This window comes from Oryzias latipes, chromosome 16 (assembly GCF_053564925.1).
Source record: "Oryzias latipes strain Hd-rR chromosome 16, Olatipes_Hd-rR_3.1".
Classification (NCBI taxonomy): Eukaryota; Metazoa; Chordata; class Actinopteri; order Beloniformes; family Adrianichthyidae; genus Oryzias; species Oryzias latipes.
Genome location: NC_136252.1, coordinates 15,705,751 through 15,720,074, shown reverse-complemented (window position 1 = coordinate 15,720,074; position 14,324 = coordinate 15,705,751). Strand labels below are relative to the sequence as shown.

Genomic DNA, 14,324 nt, shown 5'->3' with positions numbered 1-14,324 from the left:
AACCGCATCTGTTTCTGTAGGATCAAGCATTGCTATCCTTTAGGTACTATTTAATCAGTCCATTAGCTCATGGATCAGAAATTGAACTGGGGTACAATTAAACATAGTGTTCACACAAAGTCACACAAATGCAAAAAGCACTTATGTTCACTTCATTGCATTTTGTGATAGAATTTGTAATTTCACTACAAACTGTAAACTGACCATTACAAGCAGGTCCGTTTCTCACTATCTAGTCATAACACCTTTTCAGATTTTGTTGTGCGTGAGTTCGGCCAAAGGGAAAAAACCGTGGCCTTTGGAGCCTTTTCTTCTGGACTGACATGAGTGTTTTAAACATTTTTGGGAGGCTCTTTGCAAATGTTTGCATCATTTATCAAACACCTTGCCTAATACACAACAAAGTTGTCTAATACTATAAATACAAAAGGGGCTGGGGTACAAAAGGTAGACCGGTCAACTTTTAATTGCAGAATTGCAAGTTGCGCTCGTACCTTGTTTTGTCCAAGTGTGTCAAAGTGTCCTTGGAAAAAAGAAAAAAGGGTCCTTGGAGAAGACACATCCCTACATTGTTCTAAGAAGTGTGTATGTGTGTGTAAATGATTGGAGGGAGGAAAGGACTTCCGTCCTTGCAAGACAGCCTTTCCATCCACATTGACATTTTCTGGCAGACAACATTCTAAAATCAAAGCTTTTGAAGCTCATAATTCACATTTTGCCAGACATGCATGATCAAGTGTTAATCTGATGTTATCTATATATTTTGTTAAATGTTTTAATTTAAGAGCCAGTTCTGATATTAAGATGCTTCTCATCTTATTTTTCCTCCCAAAGTAATGTAGAAGCTTTAGATGCGTGTCCCAACCTGAAGTTTATTTGTTATGATTTCCTGCACATTTGTGAGAAACTGCCTTAAATCCACTTAAATTATTCCCATGATAGATATAAATCAGTGGTCCCCAACGTTTTTGTCACCGCAGCTGGCGGTCTGAAGAAAAAAGCTTGTCCGCGGTGCGTCAGGAGGAGGACCGCAGAAGGCGGGCATGCTGCTAAGTAGTCCTGAGAAGCTGTGGGAACTCATCAGAAGTCCACAACCAACACAAAACCCTCGTCTCTGCCGCTAACACAGTCTGCTCCTGGTGCGTGTGTGTGTCAGCAGCCGCACACGCGGAGAAAGTAGTGACGTCATCGCCCTGCCTCCCTTCTGCTAATGCTTTTTCTAAACGAATATTGCGACAAGGTGCGCAGGGTGGATGTTAAAATGCAAATGCAATCCCCTCTTTGCATTTTCGTTTTAATTATGACACAGAATAAGCGGATTTAAGTATAAAATGAAAAAGCATTTTGAAATATTACTTTTTCATTTTAATTTTGAGTCAAAAAATGCAGCTTCATTTTGAAAATTAAAAAGCATTTCTATTAATCCATTTTAATTGTCAAATTAGACTTTTCTAAATGAATTATGCTACACATTTAGCAGAGAACGTCTTGAAAATGAAATGTCAAATACCATTTTCATTTTAATATTAATTAAGTGAAAGAATAAGCTGGGTTGAGGAAGGAAATGAAAAAGCATTTTGGTGGATTGCTTTTTCATTTTATTTTTTAATCAAAAAATGCAGCTTCATTTTGAAAATGAAAAAGCATTTCTGGTTTTGAGTTTGCTTTTTATTTCTGCTACAGAATCGCTTCCATACAATGCAAGACACGTTTACCGAGGACCGGTGGTGGGGCAATTTTGAAGGATTCATCGCCTCATTGGAGAGCCGGTCACCGCATATTACGCACAGCGGGTTTGGTGCGTGGGAATTGCCCGTGGCGATAAATCCATATTTTAAATAGGTTTCTTGATACTGCCTGTTAAAGGCAGATTTCCCTTTTTTAGCGGGTGCAGGTTCCTCTTCTGTCCCATTCATTGGACCATTTCCCCTTGTCAAAACAACTTTCTAAAGAAGTTTGTTTTTTTGCTCATTTTGGTTGTTTGGGTTTAATTTTAACGGGGTGTATCACGTGATGTTTGGTGTCGCGACTTTGACGTTCGTTAAGTGTGAAGGATGTGACAGAGAGAATCTGGTCACTTTTCAAAAATAAAGCGTTTTTTTTTAAAAAAAAAAAACAAACAAAAACAATAAAATGGAAATTATTTTTCCTTTCTGTGCGACCCGATGCCAAGTGTCCCGCGGCCCGGTACCGGTCCGTGGCCCGGTGGTTGGGGACCACTGGTGTAAATGGCACTCCAAGTCTGCCAAGCTTCCCCTGGAGCAGTGTATCCACCACAGACTGAGCTTCCTCATCTGGCGTGAAACGTCCTTCTGGCCATTAAGCAAAATAAAGTGGGGTAAATTAGTATTTAGTCATTTAGTTTAAAGATGAGAGAGGTCAGTAATTTTCATAAAAATCTGAGACACAGAATAGAGGAAAATAATCCAAAAATCACATTGTAGGATTGTTAATAAAATTATTGATCAGATTTCCTCGGTAAAATAAGTATTCGGTCATCAAGAAGCAAGACTGCTCTTACAGATCTGTTTCCCCTTTTTTAAGGGGCTCTTCTGTCCTCCACTCATTTCCTGTATTAATGTCGCCTGCTTGAACTGGCTACCTGTACAAAGGAGACCTGTCCACAATCTCAAACATTCACACTCCAAACTCCATTATGACCAGGATCAAAGAGCTCCCACCTTGCATTGCTTGGTGAACAGTGAGAGCCAGATCTTTGGCCACCACCTACCATCTTAATTTACCCAAAGTTGGTTCCTTTCAGCTCCTCTGCAGCACAACATTACAAATACACGATGAGTCAGATGCATGTGAGTGGATCTTTAACATCAACATCCTCTTTTGTCTCCATTCTGTTGCATCTCCAGCTGACATTGTCTATGCAACATTATGTATTTCTGAGAAGGTTGCAGTGTCCATGTTCCTGTGCATCACCTGTCTCTCAGTATTGACACCCATCCAAGGTACATGGGTGACGTGAAAGTCAATTCACATTTTGGTGTTGTCAATAGATTCACAGGGCGGCAGTTCCTCATTTAGTCTGTTTACTGGCAACCTGGCTCCCTGAGAGCCATTAGCCAATTCAAAATATCAGCACAGTATGGACAAAATTGACAGTGATAGCTGTAGAATTTGAAATGTTTGGTGGAAGTAATTGCAATATCCAATATACAGTACTACAGGGATCCTGTATTGGACATGGACAGACTGACTAAAATGACAAATGAATATGTAAAAACATGAGAACACTTGGAGAAAAAGTGAAAAACGTATTTTTCACCACCATCTTTTACAAAAATCAACACTCTTGAATATGTACAATCCCATGTAGCACTTTAAAGCACACACCATTCTCCTTTAATGCATCGTTATTACTTTTTTTAACATTAAAGTCTGCAACACAGATCATGTCTGGCAAAGTCATTTCTGGGCTTTCATTTCCTACACCCTTAACATGCAGCTGAAAGGTGTTAAAGTGGTTTTCTCAGAAATGCTTTTGCATGCCATAACTCAACACACTAAGACAGGTACATGTATTACAGTACAATGAACTTTTTTCTCATACAATTTCCCTTTCTAGGTTTTCTTGAAATGGCATTTAATTCAAATAGTTTTTCTCATTTTAAAGTGACTGTAAAGTCCAAATAGTAATAGTATGAACACATCCATTCATCCTAAGAACCAGCTGAATCCCTTTTAGGGTCACAGGACTGCTGGAGCCTGTCTTAGCTAATGTTGGGCTATACCCTGAATAGGTCATGAGTCTGTAGCGGGACCACACACTCACATGCACACCTAGGGGCAATTTGGAGACACTAATTAACCTGTGAAGCATGTTTTGGACTGTACCCCATGCATGCACAAGGAGAACATGCAAACTCCACATAGAAAAAGGACCCAGCCAAAATTTGATCCGGCCTCTTCTCGGTGTGAGGCAAGGGCATTGACCACTGTGCAGCCCTATGTTGAAACTAAATCTAACAATAAAAGAAAGGCTACTCAACAAATGTCATGTTTGATTATTGTTAGAATAAATTTGTACATAAGTTATCCCATATTTACTCTGAACTTTCTAACTGTAAAAAGTGTATACTTGTCTGCGAAAAAACAGCTCTGAGAAAGCGGGAAGAATTTATCTCTGCATTGAGCTGGGAATTAGAAGTCCACCTTTGACCTGCAAGAATGGCCCTGAAGCCACAGGAGCTGACTATTGACCTTTGATCTGCAGAAATGGCCCTAATCCCCTGGGGTTAACTAAGCAATCTCCTGGGAACAGATGTCTCTCTGTTTTATGTACAATTGACCTGTGTGGCCAGCATTGTTACCCCTCCCTTTTCGAAGCATCTGTATGTAGGGAAACACCCTGATTTTGAATAAAAGTGAGGAGGCAGACCTTTGAAAACTCAGAGCAAATGGAGAATTGCGTGAGTATGTTCCTGTATGCTCTCCTCGAGAAAAGATTTAAAGTGAGTCCGTGTCCTTTCTTCCAGCTCAAATATAGTTGAGAAATGTTGATTTAGATTAGACCCAACAATTATTGTGCCAAGCGACACAAAATGTCAACATACACAAAGTTATAATAATGAGATGTCAATAAGATACTTTGTTAATCTTTAGATTTTGTATTTAATACATAACACTCATTCAGTAATCAGAAAACATGTTTTCAAAAATGATTTGATCTTTGAACTTAAAAAACAATGCAAACAAACAACAAACAAGTAAAAGAAATGCAAAATAGTTTTCTTTGGAGTTTGTGCATCTTTGATCATCATAAAGGTTTTCATAAGAAAAAGTAGTTCCACGCTCAAAATGAGTCTGCACTTTGTCTAGTGCAAGATCATAGATGACTACTGCATAAAAATGAATGAAATATAACAAATACAATGGCATGATAAATGAGTGAACACTTTTTTTCCCATAAAGAGTTGCTATATATACACAAGTATTACTTCTGTAACTGTGAATTTTTTTGTTTTTTTCAAGGAAGATCAGTTCTCACTTACAATGATGATCTGAACCTATGAAGCATGTTCTTGGACTGTGGGAGGAAGCTGGAGAGCCTGGAGAGCCCCCTGCATGCATGGGTAGAACATGCAAACTCCACACAGACAGGACCCAGTGAGTTCAGCATACTAAACCACCACACCACAGTGCAGCTTTTCACAGTCCTTTATAGATTTTTTTGCAGGCTGAGTTAAAAGCTTTGCAAGGTTTTTTTAAAAAAAAGGTGTGATGTCACAGACACACATTATTCATACTCTGTGGGTGGCATTAGTTGCTCAGATTAGATTGTGTTTGCATGCCAAAGTTTCCTTCATCATCAACATCAGAAAAGGATAGCATTATAAAAAAAAGGCAATGGAGTGTAATTTTAAACAATGTTAAAATATGTACAGATATATTTTAAAGAGCCAATATCAAGCTTTTCTTAAGCCTTTTATAGTAAGCTACATAGACATTTTACCATTGGAAAACTAAGGACATTTCTTTTATGAAATATTAGTTATTTTTGGTAGTTCATTTTCCTCCCCAGAACCCTAGATGACTCAATCTGTGAAAAAATGCCTTCTTGTCCTTGTTGGTGCCACCCTTTTATTGACGTCAACCTGGCCTAGGCAGTGTGTCTGTATTTCTCTCACGAAAAACAAACAACATCCAAACTTTTGCAAAGATAGATGTGGCTATTGTGTGTATAAAATAAAAGGGGTTTGGCTGATCACAGCTGGCTCTGTAGAGAAAGTGGGTGTGGGTGTTAGTCTGGGGGCAGTGCTGGTAGCGCTGACTCTTCCTGGAAGGGGCTTTTCCTCCCTTATCCACGTCACAATGTGAGAACCCACTCCTTCTCGTGGAGGGGCTGGTGGAGGGGCTAGTGCTCAGAGGGCAGGTATTTAGAGGAATACTCAGAAATGCGTGAAGGGATTAAAATACCGCTTTGAGGTGTTTTTGTGAGGAATTAACATTATAATGCACTTATAAGCTCAAAAAGTTGATTTAGCATAATATAGGCCAAATTAATTTTGGTTGCTAATTAGTGGCACAAACCAAGAGACTTATTCCCCTACATCATGAAAGAGACCCCAGAAGACCTGGACTGAACTGAGCTCCTTCTGGATGAACCCTCTGTGAGATCTCTGGTGGTGATTGGCACGAATTTTTTCAGCATTTGCAAAGCCCGTCTCATAAACTTTTGTCCTACAAAGGCATATATAATGGGATTCAGGCAGCAATGAGTGTAAGCAAAAGCTTCTGTCACTGACACTGCCAGTCTCAGGTTTTTGTCTCCATTACATGTGGAAGGGATTATTTGTTGTAAAAGCAAAAAGTTCAAGAAAAGGGAAATGTTGTATGGCGCCCAGAACAAGAAGAAGACTCCCACTATAGAGATGATCAGCTTAACAACGCGGTGCTTCTTTGCAGTTTTCATCTTCACCAGTACAGGAATGATCCTGGAGTAGCAAGCTACCATCACCAACAAAGGCAGGATTAGACCCAGCATGTTTGTTGCAAACAGGTCATAATGATACCAATCTTCATTTTCGGGGAAGAAATAACATTCGTCTTGTTTACCAGAGTAGTTTGAGACTTTTGTAAAGATGAAAGACGGCAGAGAAACACAGGCGCTCAAAATCCAGGAGGTGAGGGTCAGAGCGATGGTTAGCCTCATTGTGCGGTATCGTGCTACTTTGTGACTGTACAAGATAACAATGTAGCGGTCTAGCGTCATGATAATCATGAAGAAGATGCTGCTGAAGAAGCCTGTTCGGTGGAATCCTGACAAGATGTGGCACATGAAGTTTCCGAAGGTCCAGTAGCCCATCATTGACAAGTTTGCGTAAAAAGGCAGTGTGATCACGAAGAGGAGGTCAGAAAGAGCCAGGTTGAAAAGACATATGTCCGTCAGGTTGCTCTGCTTCCAGTGCTTCACCAGGACACAAACCACAAGGCCATTACCTTAAAAAAGGAAAATAGTTAATGTCACATTCTTGTATTTTGGACTCTTCAAAACTGAACCAACTTACCTAAAAAGCCCAAGACGAAAACCAAGCTGTAGAGAGTGATTAAAAAACCTCTACTGAAGGTCTTTATGTCATTCATATCACATGGAGCACCACCTTCATCGCCGTCATAGTAAGATGAGTAATCCGTTGTGGTGCTAGCGAAAAATGATATATTATCTGCAGAAAAAGATTTATAAACACATCGGTTTCTGGACAAAAAGAAACAATTCAATTAGATTTTACATAAGTTCTGAATGAGAAAAATCGGTAGATTGATCACGTTTTTGGTCACCCCATCACATTAGTTGCACTATATATATAAATGCATATATATATATATGTATGTATGTATGTATGTATGTATGTATGGATGTATGTATGGATGTATGTATGTATGGATGGATGGATGGATGAATGTATATATATATATATATATATATATATATATATATATATATATATATATATATATATATATATATATATATATATATATATATATATATATATATATATATATATATATATATATATATACCCCTTGTGCTATCTTAGATGACCCCACCCTTACATTGACGTGTTCTCCCTACCATGACAAAGGTGGATAATGGTGAAAAGATTTCATGTAATCCATGGACACCAGTGAAGATCACAAATCATTGAAGAAAAAAGGTTCAGAGTACTGTCTAGTGGGTCTAGATGACCCAACTCCCAACGTTAAAGTGCCTAGGATAGCACAAGGGTTACATATAGTGATATATATTTAGACATATATGTCTATTTATACATATACATATGGTTTTATTTTCAAGAAAATGCTAAATTGAGTTTGGAGCAGAAGTGGTTTGATATGTACTTGCATCAATAGGTATTAAAGACTTGATAGAATTAAAAACATAATCCATTGGTCCAGGTTCTCATTATAAATTAAAAACGGCTCATTTTTCATTATTACCAGATTAGGTAATGGTAAAAAATATTGTATTGCAAAGCTACTTTATAGGAGCTCCGGCTTATAAGCGTAGTCGATTTTAGACAGTCAATAACAATAAAAAAAAAGACAAGCTAAAAAAGTAGCATTACATCGAAATCCTTACTTTAATAGAACTAGAAGTAGAAATAGAAAAAGAAGTAGAAGTACATTGCAAATAATTGTTGAAATAATTACAATGCTAATCCAAAAATTAATAGTGCAATTTAAGAAAATTATAAATATACAAAAACAACCACAACAACCAGTTAACGAGTGATTAACTTCAAAGATAGGATTTCAACATGGAAAATAAGTTAATGATTAGATAAGATATTTATTGTAACAAAATGTCATTAAATTACATTTTATTTGAATTAAACATTTAATGAATACTTATTTACCTGCCATGTCTCATTGATCAAATAGAAGGCAGAATTCTGATCTTGGTTACTCCTTGGTTACTTTGTTTACATGCGAAGCGTTCCAATGCACAATGAAGAACTCGCTAGAAGTTTCTTCTATTAATAAATACATCTGAAAAAAAGCAGAACTGCAGTTTTCACTTCCTGCAGATACCCACACATTTCACACATCAGTCACAAAAAAAGATGCACACAACCTGTAGGGAACATGCAAACCACTGATGTCAATGGCATATAATTATATAGATATTTTCTACCTTGATGAAAACCCAAATTGCTCTACAGTCTAAACCCCCAATCACCCATACATGGGCAGGTAGAACACAAACAGAACCAATAAAAATTGTCACTATAGGCAGACTTTAATACACAAAAGACACTTGGGTTCAAAATATTGTTGTTTGTTTTATTCATTTATTATTTTTATTATTTTTCAAATAAGATGCAGCAATGCTTCTAATATATGATATACTACCGTTTTTATTTGTTTCTTTTCTTTTTGGTTTTAGCATCCTTTTTTCAGAGATTTTAGATGAACAACATATCTTTGAATATAAATGATGATTGAAAATGTCCTTTTTTGAATTTATACACTGAGCAAACCTTGTTAAATCCCCTGTTTCTTAAATCTCAACACTTGGTCTTGTTTCTAGTTTATCTTATATAATTTAAATCTATGTTAGGGTCCACAACAGGACAGTCATTTCAGACTGGTTCGCCATAAAAAAAAGTGTGTCAATACTGACCTCTTATGGTGAAAATGAGGCTGCAGTAAGTTTCAGGCCATTCTTGGGCACTTCACAGTGGAGTCTCCCTGCAGAACTTGTGCCTCTTTCTTACCAGTTCTAATGTAGTTGTAGTTGTATTACTGTTGGCCAGTAGGATATCACAGTTAGTAAGTTTAAACAATATTGGAGTTATAGAGGGGTGGGGCAGTGGTTAGCACTCTTGCCTCACAGCAAGAAAGTCTCAGCTCAAATCCCGACTGAGACCTTTCAGCGGAGAGTTTGCATGTACTCACTGTACAGGCAGGCACTCCAGCTTCCTCCCACAGTTCAAAGACATGCGTCACAGGTTAATTGGTGTCTCTTGATTGGTTATGTAGATTGTATGATAGTGTGGCAGCGTAACAGACTGGCAACATGCTCAGGGTGTCCTCCTTGCCCAACAGTAGATGGGTTGGCTCCAGCAGCCCTGTGATCTTGAAAGGGATTTGGCTGGTTCTAAAAATGGATGCATGGATAAATGGATTCAGTTATTCTCACTTAGACAGGCATCATCCATTTTTGCCTTTTGTTGTCTTTCTTTCCTGTTCAGCCTGAACCTCTACAGCAGGGGTCGGGAACCTTTTTGGCCAGGAGAGCCATAAACGCCACATATTTTTAAATGTAATTTCGAAAGAGCCATACAATAATGTAGTGTCCCTTTCCCACACTAAGGCACGGAGACTTAACCTCTTTTAGGGTTCTTTATTCTGGTTACTGTAGACCGCAACAAACGCCGTACAATCAATTCAGCAACTCCTGAATCTCTCCCGCCGAGACGAGAGCACTTCTCCCAACTTTATATTCCCCCGTCCTGCTCCAGCCCTCCCATTTCCTTATTCGGCCCATGGCTGAACCCCATTGGTCCAAACTCCCTAACAACAGGCTGAGCGACAGCCCTGAGGGCCAATCAGATCTCTGCTTGAACGATGCGTTCCATGAACTCCAGAACTTTTAACGCGGCCCAACAGCCAAGTTAAACTCAGTCCGCGACAATATGTTTAAAACTAAATATACAAGTGAATGTGTGCATTTGATGTAATTTCAACATTTTTAAAGTCCAATAAGTCTGTGGATTCTTTTTAATAACATTGTTATACTGTTGCTAATAAATGATGAGTATTTCTCGTGGTGGTTTTGCTGATGGTCTAGTCTGGTTGATCCGTGGTGAGTTTCTGCTTCATGCAGGCGTTGAGACTTTAAACGTGATCGTAGGTCTGAATGTTCTTTAGATGTGAGACAGACATGGAACCAAACACACACACCCACGCTGCAGGAGTGACGGGCAGCAGGTTTACGTTTTTACCATCTCTGCGCGATTCACCTGCTGCCGGTCCCCCCCCCCCCCCCCCCCCACACCCCACCCCCTCTGCTTTTTTCCTCACACATCCCGTCCCCAAAACTGCGCGCTCTTCCTCAGGGAGGCAATTCAAAGGTTTCCGGCTGGTACAAACTCTGTGAAATAATAGATAACAGTAAACTGATAGTTTTTTCTCCAAGCACCGCTACTACTGCGCGCCTCTGGCATTGCATCGCGCCCGAGAAGGACTGGTCTAATGAAAAAAAAAAGTATAATTAAGGATTTGTCTGCGAGCCACATGTGACCATCAAAAGAGCCATATATGGCTCGCGAGCCATAGGTTCCCGACCCCTGCTCTACAGCATTAGTGTCATGTAGCGATCCATATACTCCTTAGTTCCAAATACATTTTCCAACACAATGTGGTAATCAGCCTCCCGAACCATTTGCCAAGGTGCTGCTCTGTACAAAAAAAAACAAATCTATCACAGGAAATTCTATTTCTTTTAAAGACCCCATGCAGTGAAAATGGTGTTTTTAACATGTTCTTGTAGAATTTTTCTCTTGATGCAGGATTAGCACTATGTTTCTGAGTTTTTTTGTTTCAAATCCCAGTAGAACAGGAGCAGACGAAAAAATGCAGTTTGAAAAGCTTGTGGTTGTCGCGTAAAAACTACAATCGGAAGGCCACAAGCTCCCTGCTCCGCTCCATTCTGATGCATCCACTTGTAGATACTAGATCTTGCTTCAATATATTTCACCATTTTGTTGTATTGCTAATGGTTGCTTGGAGTTGTGAAGTGCTGTAGATTATCGGGAGAGAGTGTAAACAAAGGGCTGATGGGAAATGAGCACAAGCTTACTCTGCGCCTACAGTCCCACCAACAACTCGGGGCAAATTTCGGATGAATTCCTGCTGCTCTGCAGAAACAATATCCTAGAGAAAGACACAGGTTTGGCTGTAACCAGCATAATTACAATTAAAAGTGGCTGGGTAGCTCGATTGGTAAGGTGGACGGCTGCCACGCAGGAAACCAGGGTTCTCAGAGGGGAATGAACAATGGTAATGGGGCAATGGTGAGCAATTAACATCACCCAGTGAGGGCCAGATCCTTGGGCAAGACCCTTAACGCTGCCTCCCGGCATGCCTCGCCTGCAGCTCACTGCTTCCTCAGGGGATGGGTCAATTGCGAATAAATTACACACCTAAGTGTGACAGATAGTGGGACTTTACTTTAAAAAAAGATGATCAGAGTGTGAAATTAATACAATTCAAATAAAATTCTGTTTAAAGCTCATAAAGGCTCACACACAAATAAGGCTTTGTATCTAAAACATTTTTAATGCAAATGTTGGTTCAACTATTTACCATTTAGACAACTTTGGCTGGAAACAGCAAAACTTTATGTGGATTTTAGGCTAATATGCACTTACGTTGTGTTACCACGACAGCAATGTGCAGCAAGATGGCACCACATAGAAGAGCTGGACTTCATGTGATGACATCCTGGTGATTAACACAATGGTTTTGTCCTGGACACATTGGCTCCTGGGTTGCCTCCTGTTTATTGGGTGAGGGTGATCCTGATGATTCCCAAATTGGTATCATATTACATCTCAGCCTGGCTGGTCTAGACTTTTCTTTCTTCTTGTCGGGGGCCTCTGCCATCTGCTGGCACCCTCCTCACATGGGTTTGGGGGAATCTGCAAAGGCTGACTTCTTACAGAGCCGCCTGGTGAACTGCCCAGGGTGCTGCATGGTCCTACTGTGATTGTTGCAGTATTTTTGTGTGGTTGTGCAAAAAATGCCACTCTTTTGCAGCAAAATTATATTTTATTTTAACAACATTAGGCTATTGCAACGTTAATCACTCTTTTAATTGAGAATGAGTGAATTACTGTTTATCTCTTCTCTGTCTAGTTCAGAACATAAAAAAACCTAAACTGAAATAAAGCTAATATCTAAACTATTCAATAAAACATTTCATTTAAAAGGTCAGCATATAAATTGTTACTGACACTGCCAGCCTCAGGTTTTGGTCCCTTTTGTGGCTGTTTCTTTGAACAAACAAATATAACTCAATATTGTGCTTGTGGCAACACATTGTAACCTGGTAAAAGGTTTCCTGTAGCCCCTCCAACTGGAGAGTCTTTTAAAACTTGTTGCCCCAAATTTGCTCCCTGTCTGGAGTTCAGGCTGAGGTATCAGATATGCAATAATATTGTCTAACCACGAAAACAATGTCGAGCAAGATGACAGGGATGGGATTCGGGACACAACCTCAGGACATAGTTCAGAGTCATTTGCAGGGTAGAGCAGATCAAATAGTTATTTCAGTATTTCTTTTTTCAGACAGGCAGGACTACAGATGCTCAGCAGGCATGGTCATCTGGGTTTAAATGTGTGGGTAAAATATGCTTTTGGAGGGTAGAGTAGAGCACCTAATGCGCTCTTCAGTTATGGATTTACACATAAAAACTTCTCTTTTTATTGAAAATGTCGCCAAGTACTACTTTAAGAGTCTGTGTAAAGGATTACTTCATCTATTACCACATCGACCTCCTCCTGAATCAGATCTGCCATTTCTATAGCTAGCACTGCTGAGTTGCAGTGGGAAATTGTCATATCTGGATCTGATGCCAAAAGTCTGGCCTTACCGAAAACAAATCCTACTTTGATGACTCTGTCTGAGCCTGTGAGGCTTAGATAAGCGACCCCACCATCACCTTTTGTTGATGCATAGCAGAAAACCTGAACTTCTACTACATAAAACATGAATCACCTTTACATTCAACTTACAGGTTATGCCTCATCAAAGGCAGCAGACACAGACAGGAACACACAGAACATTTCATTTTACCTGCTTCTGCAAAACAGCAGCACTTTGTTTCTTTTATTTTGATTTACAATTTTTTCATTTTTTTCCTCTTTTTTTAATCGATCATTTTGATTTACTTGCTGCTTTCAGCTCATAGCCACTAGATGACAGTGTTTTCCACAGAACAGAATTACTTTTAAATACAAATTTACTGTCTGATTTCCGGTCACATGATTTATGACTCTGCAAATGACAGAGAAGTAACAATAACTTTAGACAAAAGTTCTCTAAAAGAGATACATTTTATGAAAAGTCACGAAAAAAACTTTCAACCTGACTAAAGATAATAAGAAAAAACAACTGTTTATTTATTTTTTAGATTATTGTGACTGTAATAATGAAAATTTGTACTTGTGTGAGGACCTGATATATTACAAAATACATTCAGAATTCAGAATGCTGGGCATTTTATTTTATTTTTTTTATCTAAAGTAAAATTCATTAAAAAATATACATAAAAAAGACAAACTGATTAAACACAAGATGGTGAAATAATGATGTTATAATTCCTTTTTCTGACCATCTGAGTTCAGATGTCTATGGTTTAACTATGAGGTTTTACAGTTTTGAGGTTTGAATGGATTCAGGTAAAGACAACATGCTTTCTTATTTTTCGCCAATAAACTTTTGTCACGTTAATCTTGGACAAGATTGACGCTGCGCACCAGCTGAATTTAAAAATGCTCTTTCATGATCCACGTATTCGACAGGTATGAGGCTTATCAGCCAGGTTTGAACATTCTCACAGGAACATCAGTGAACTTTGACACATATTAAAGCCACACTGACAAACACAGAGTAAGCAAAACTAAAAAAATCCAAATCAATGTCCAATATGCTGAGTTAAGAATTCCTTCTGGTCAATAGAAATGGATGGTGTATTAGATTCCCTGACAATTTGTGGGTTGGGTCCCCTTTGGCTGACTCTTCTCCAATCTGTAAAGTCTCACCCGTTTTTTATGGTTTAGTACCCCCATCTTATTAT

At 38.8% G+C, this 14,324-nt stretch overlaps 2 protein-coding genes across 2 annotated transcripts in view; both read right to left on the bottom strand.

Moving 5' to 3' along the window:
- The window catches only part of LOC144984540 (uncharacterized), a 100,754-nt gene that overhangs the window by 75,096 nt on the left and 11,334 nt on the right, over nt 1-14,324 (bottom strand). The window lies entirely within an intron of this gene.
- On the bottom strand, nt 4,613-8,487 carry LOC101163603 (C-C chemokine receptor type 5). The gene is made up of 3 exons (XM_004078022.5): nt 8,376-8,487; nt 7,023-7,178; nt 4,613-6,954 (listed from the first exon to the last, which is right to left on the bottom strand). The coding sequence occupies exons 1-3, from the start codon at nt 8,380-8,382 to the stop codon at nt 6,062-6,064; spliced, it is 1,056 nt and encodes a 351-aa protein (XP_004078070.1). The 5' UTR covers nt 8,383-8,487; the 3' UTR covers nt 4,613-6,061.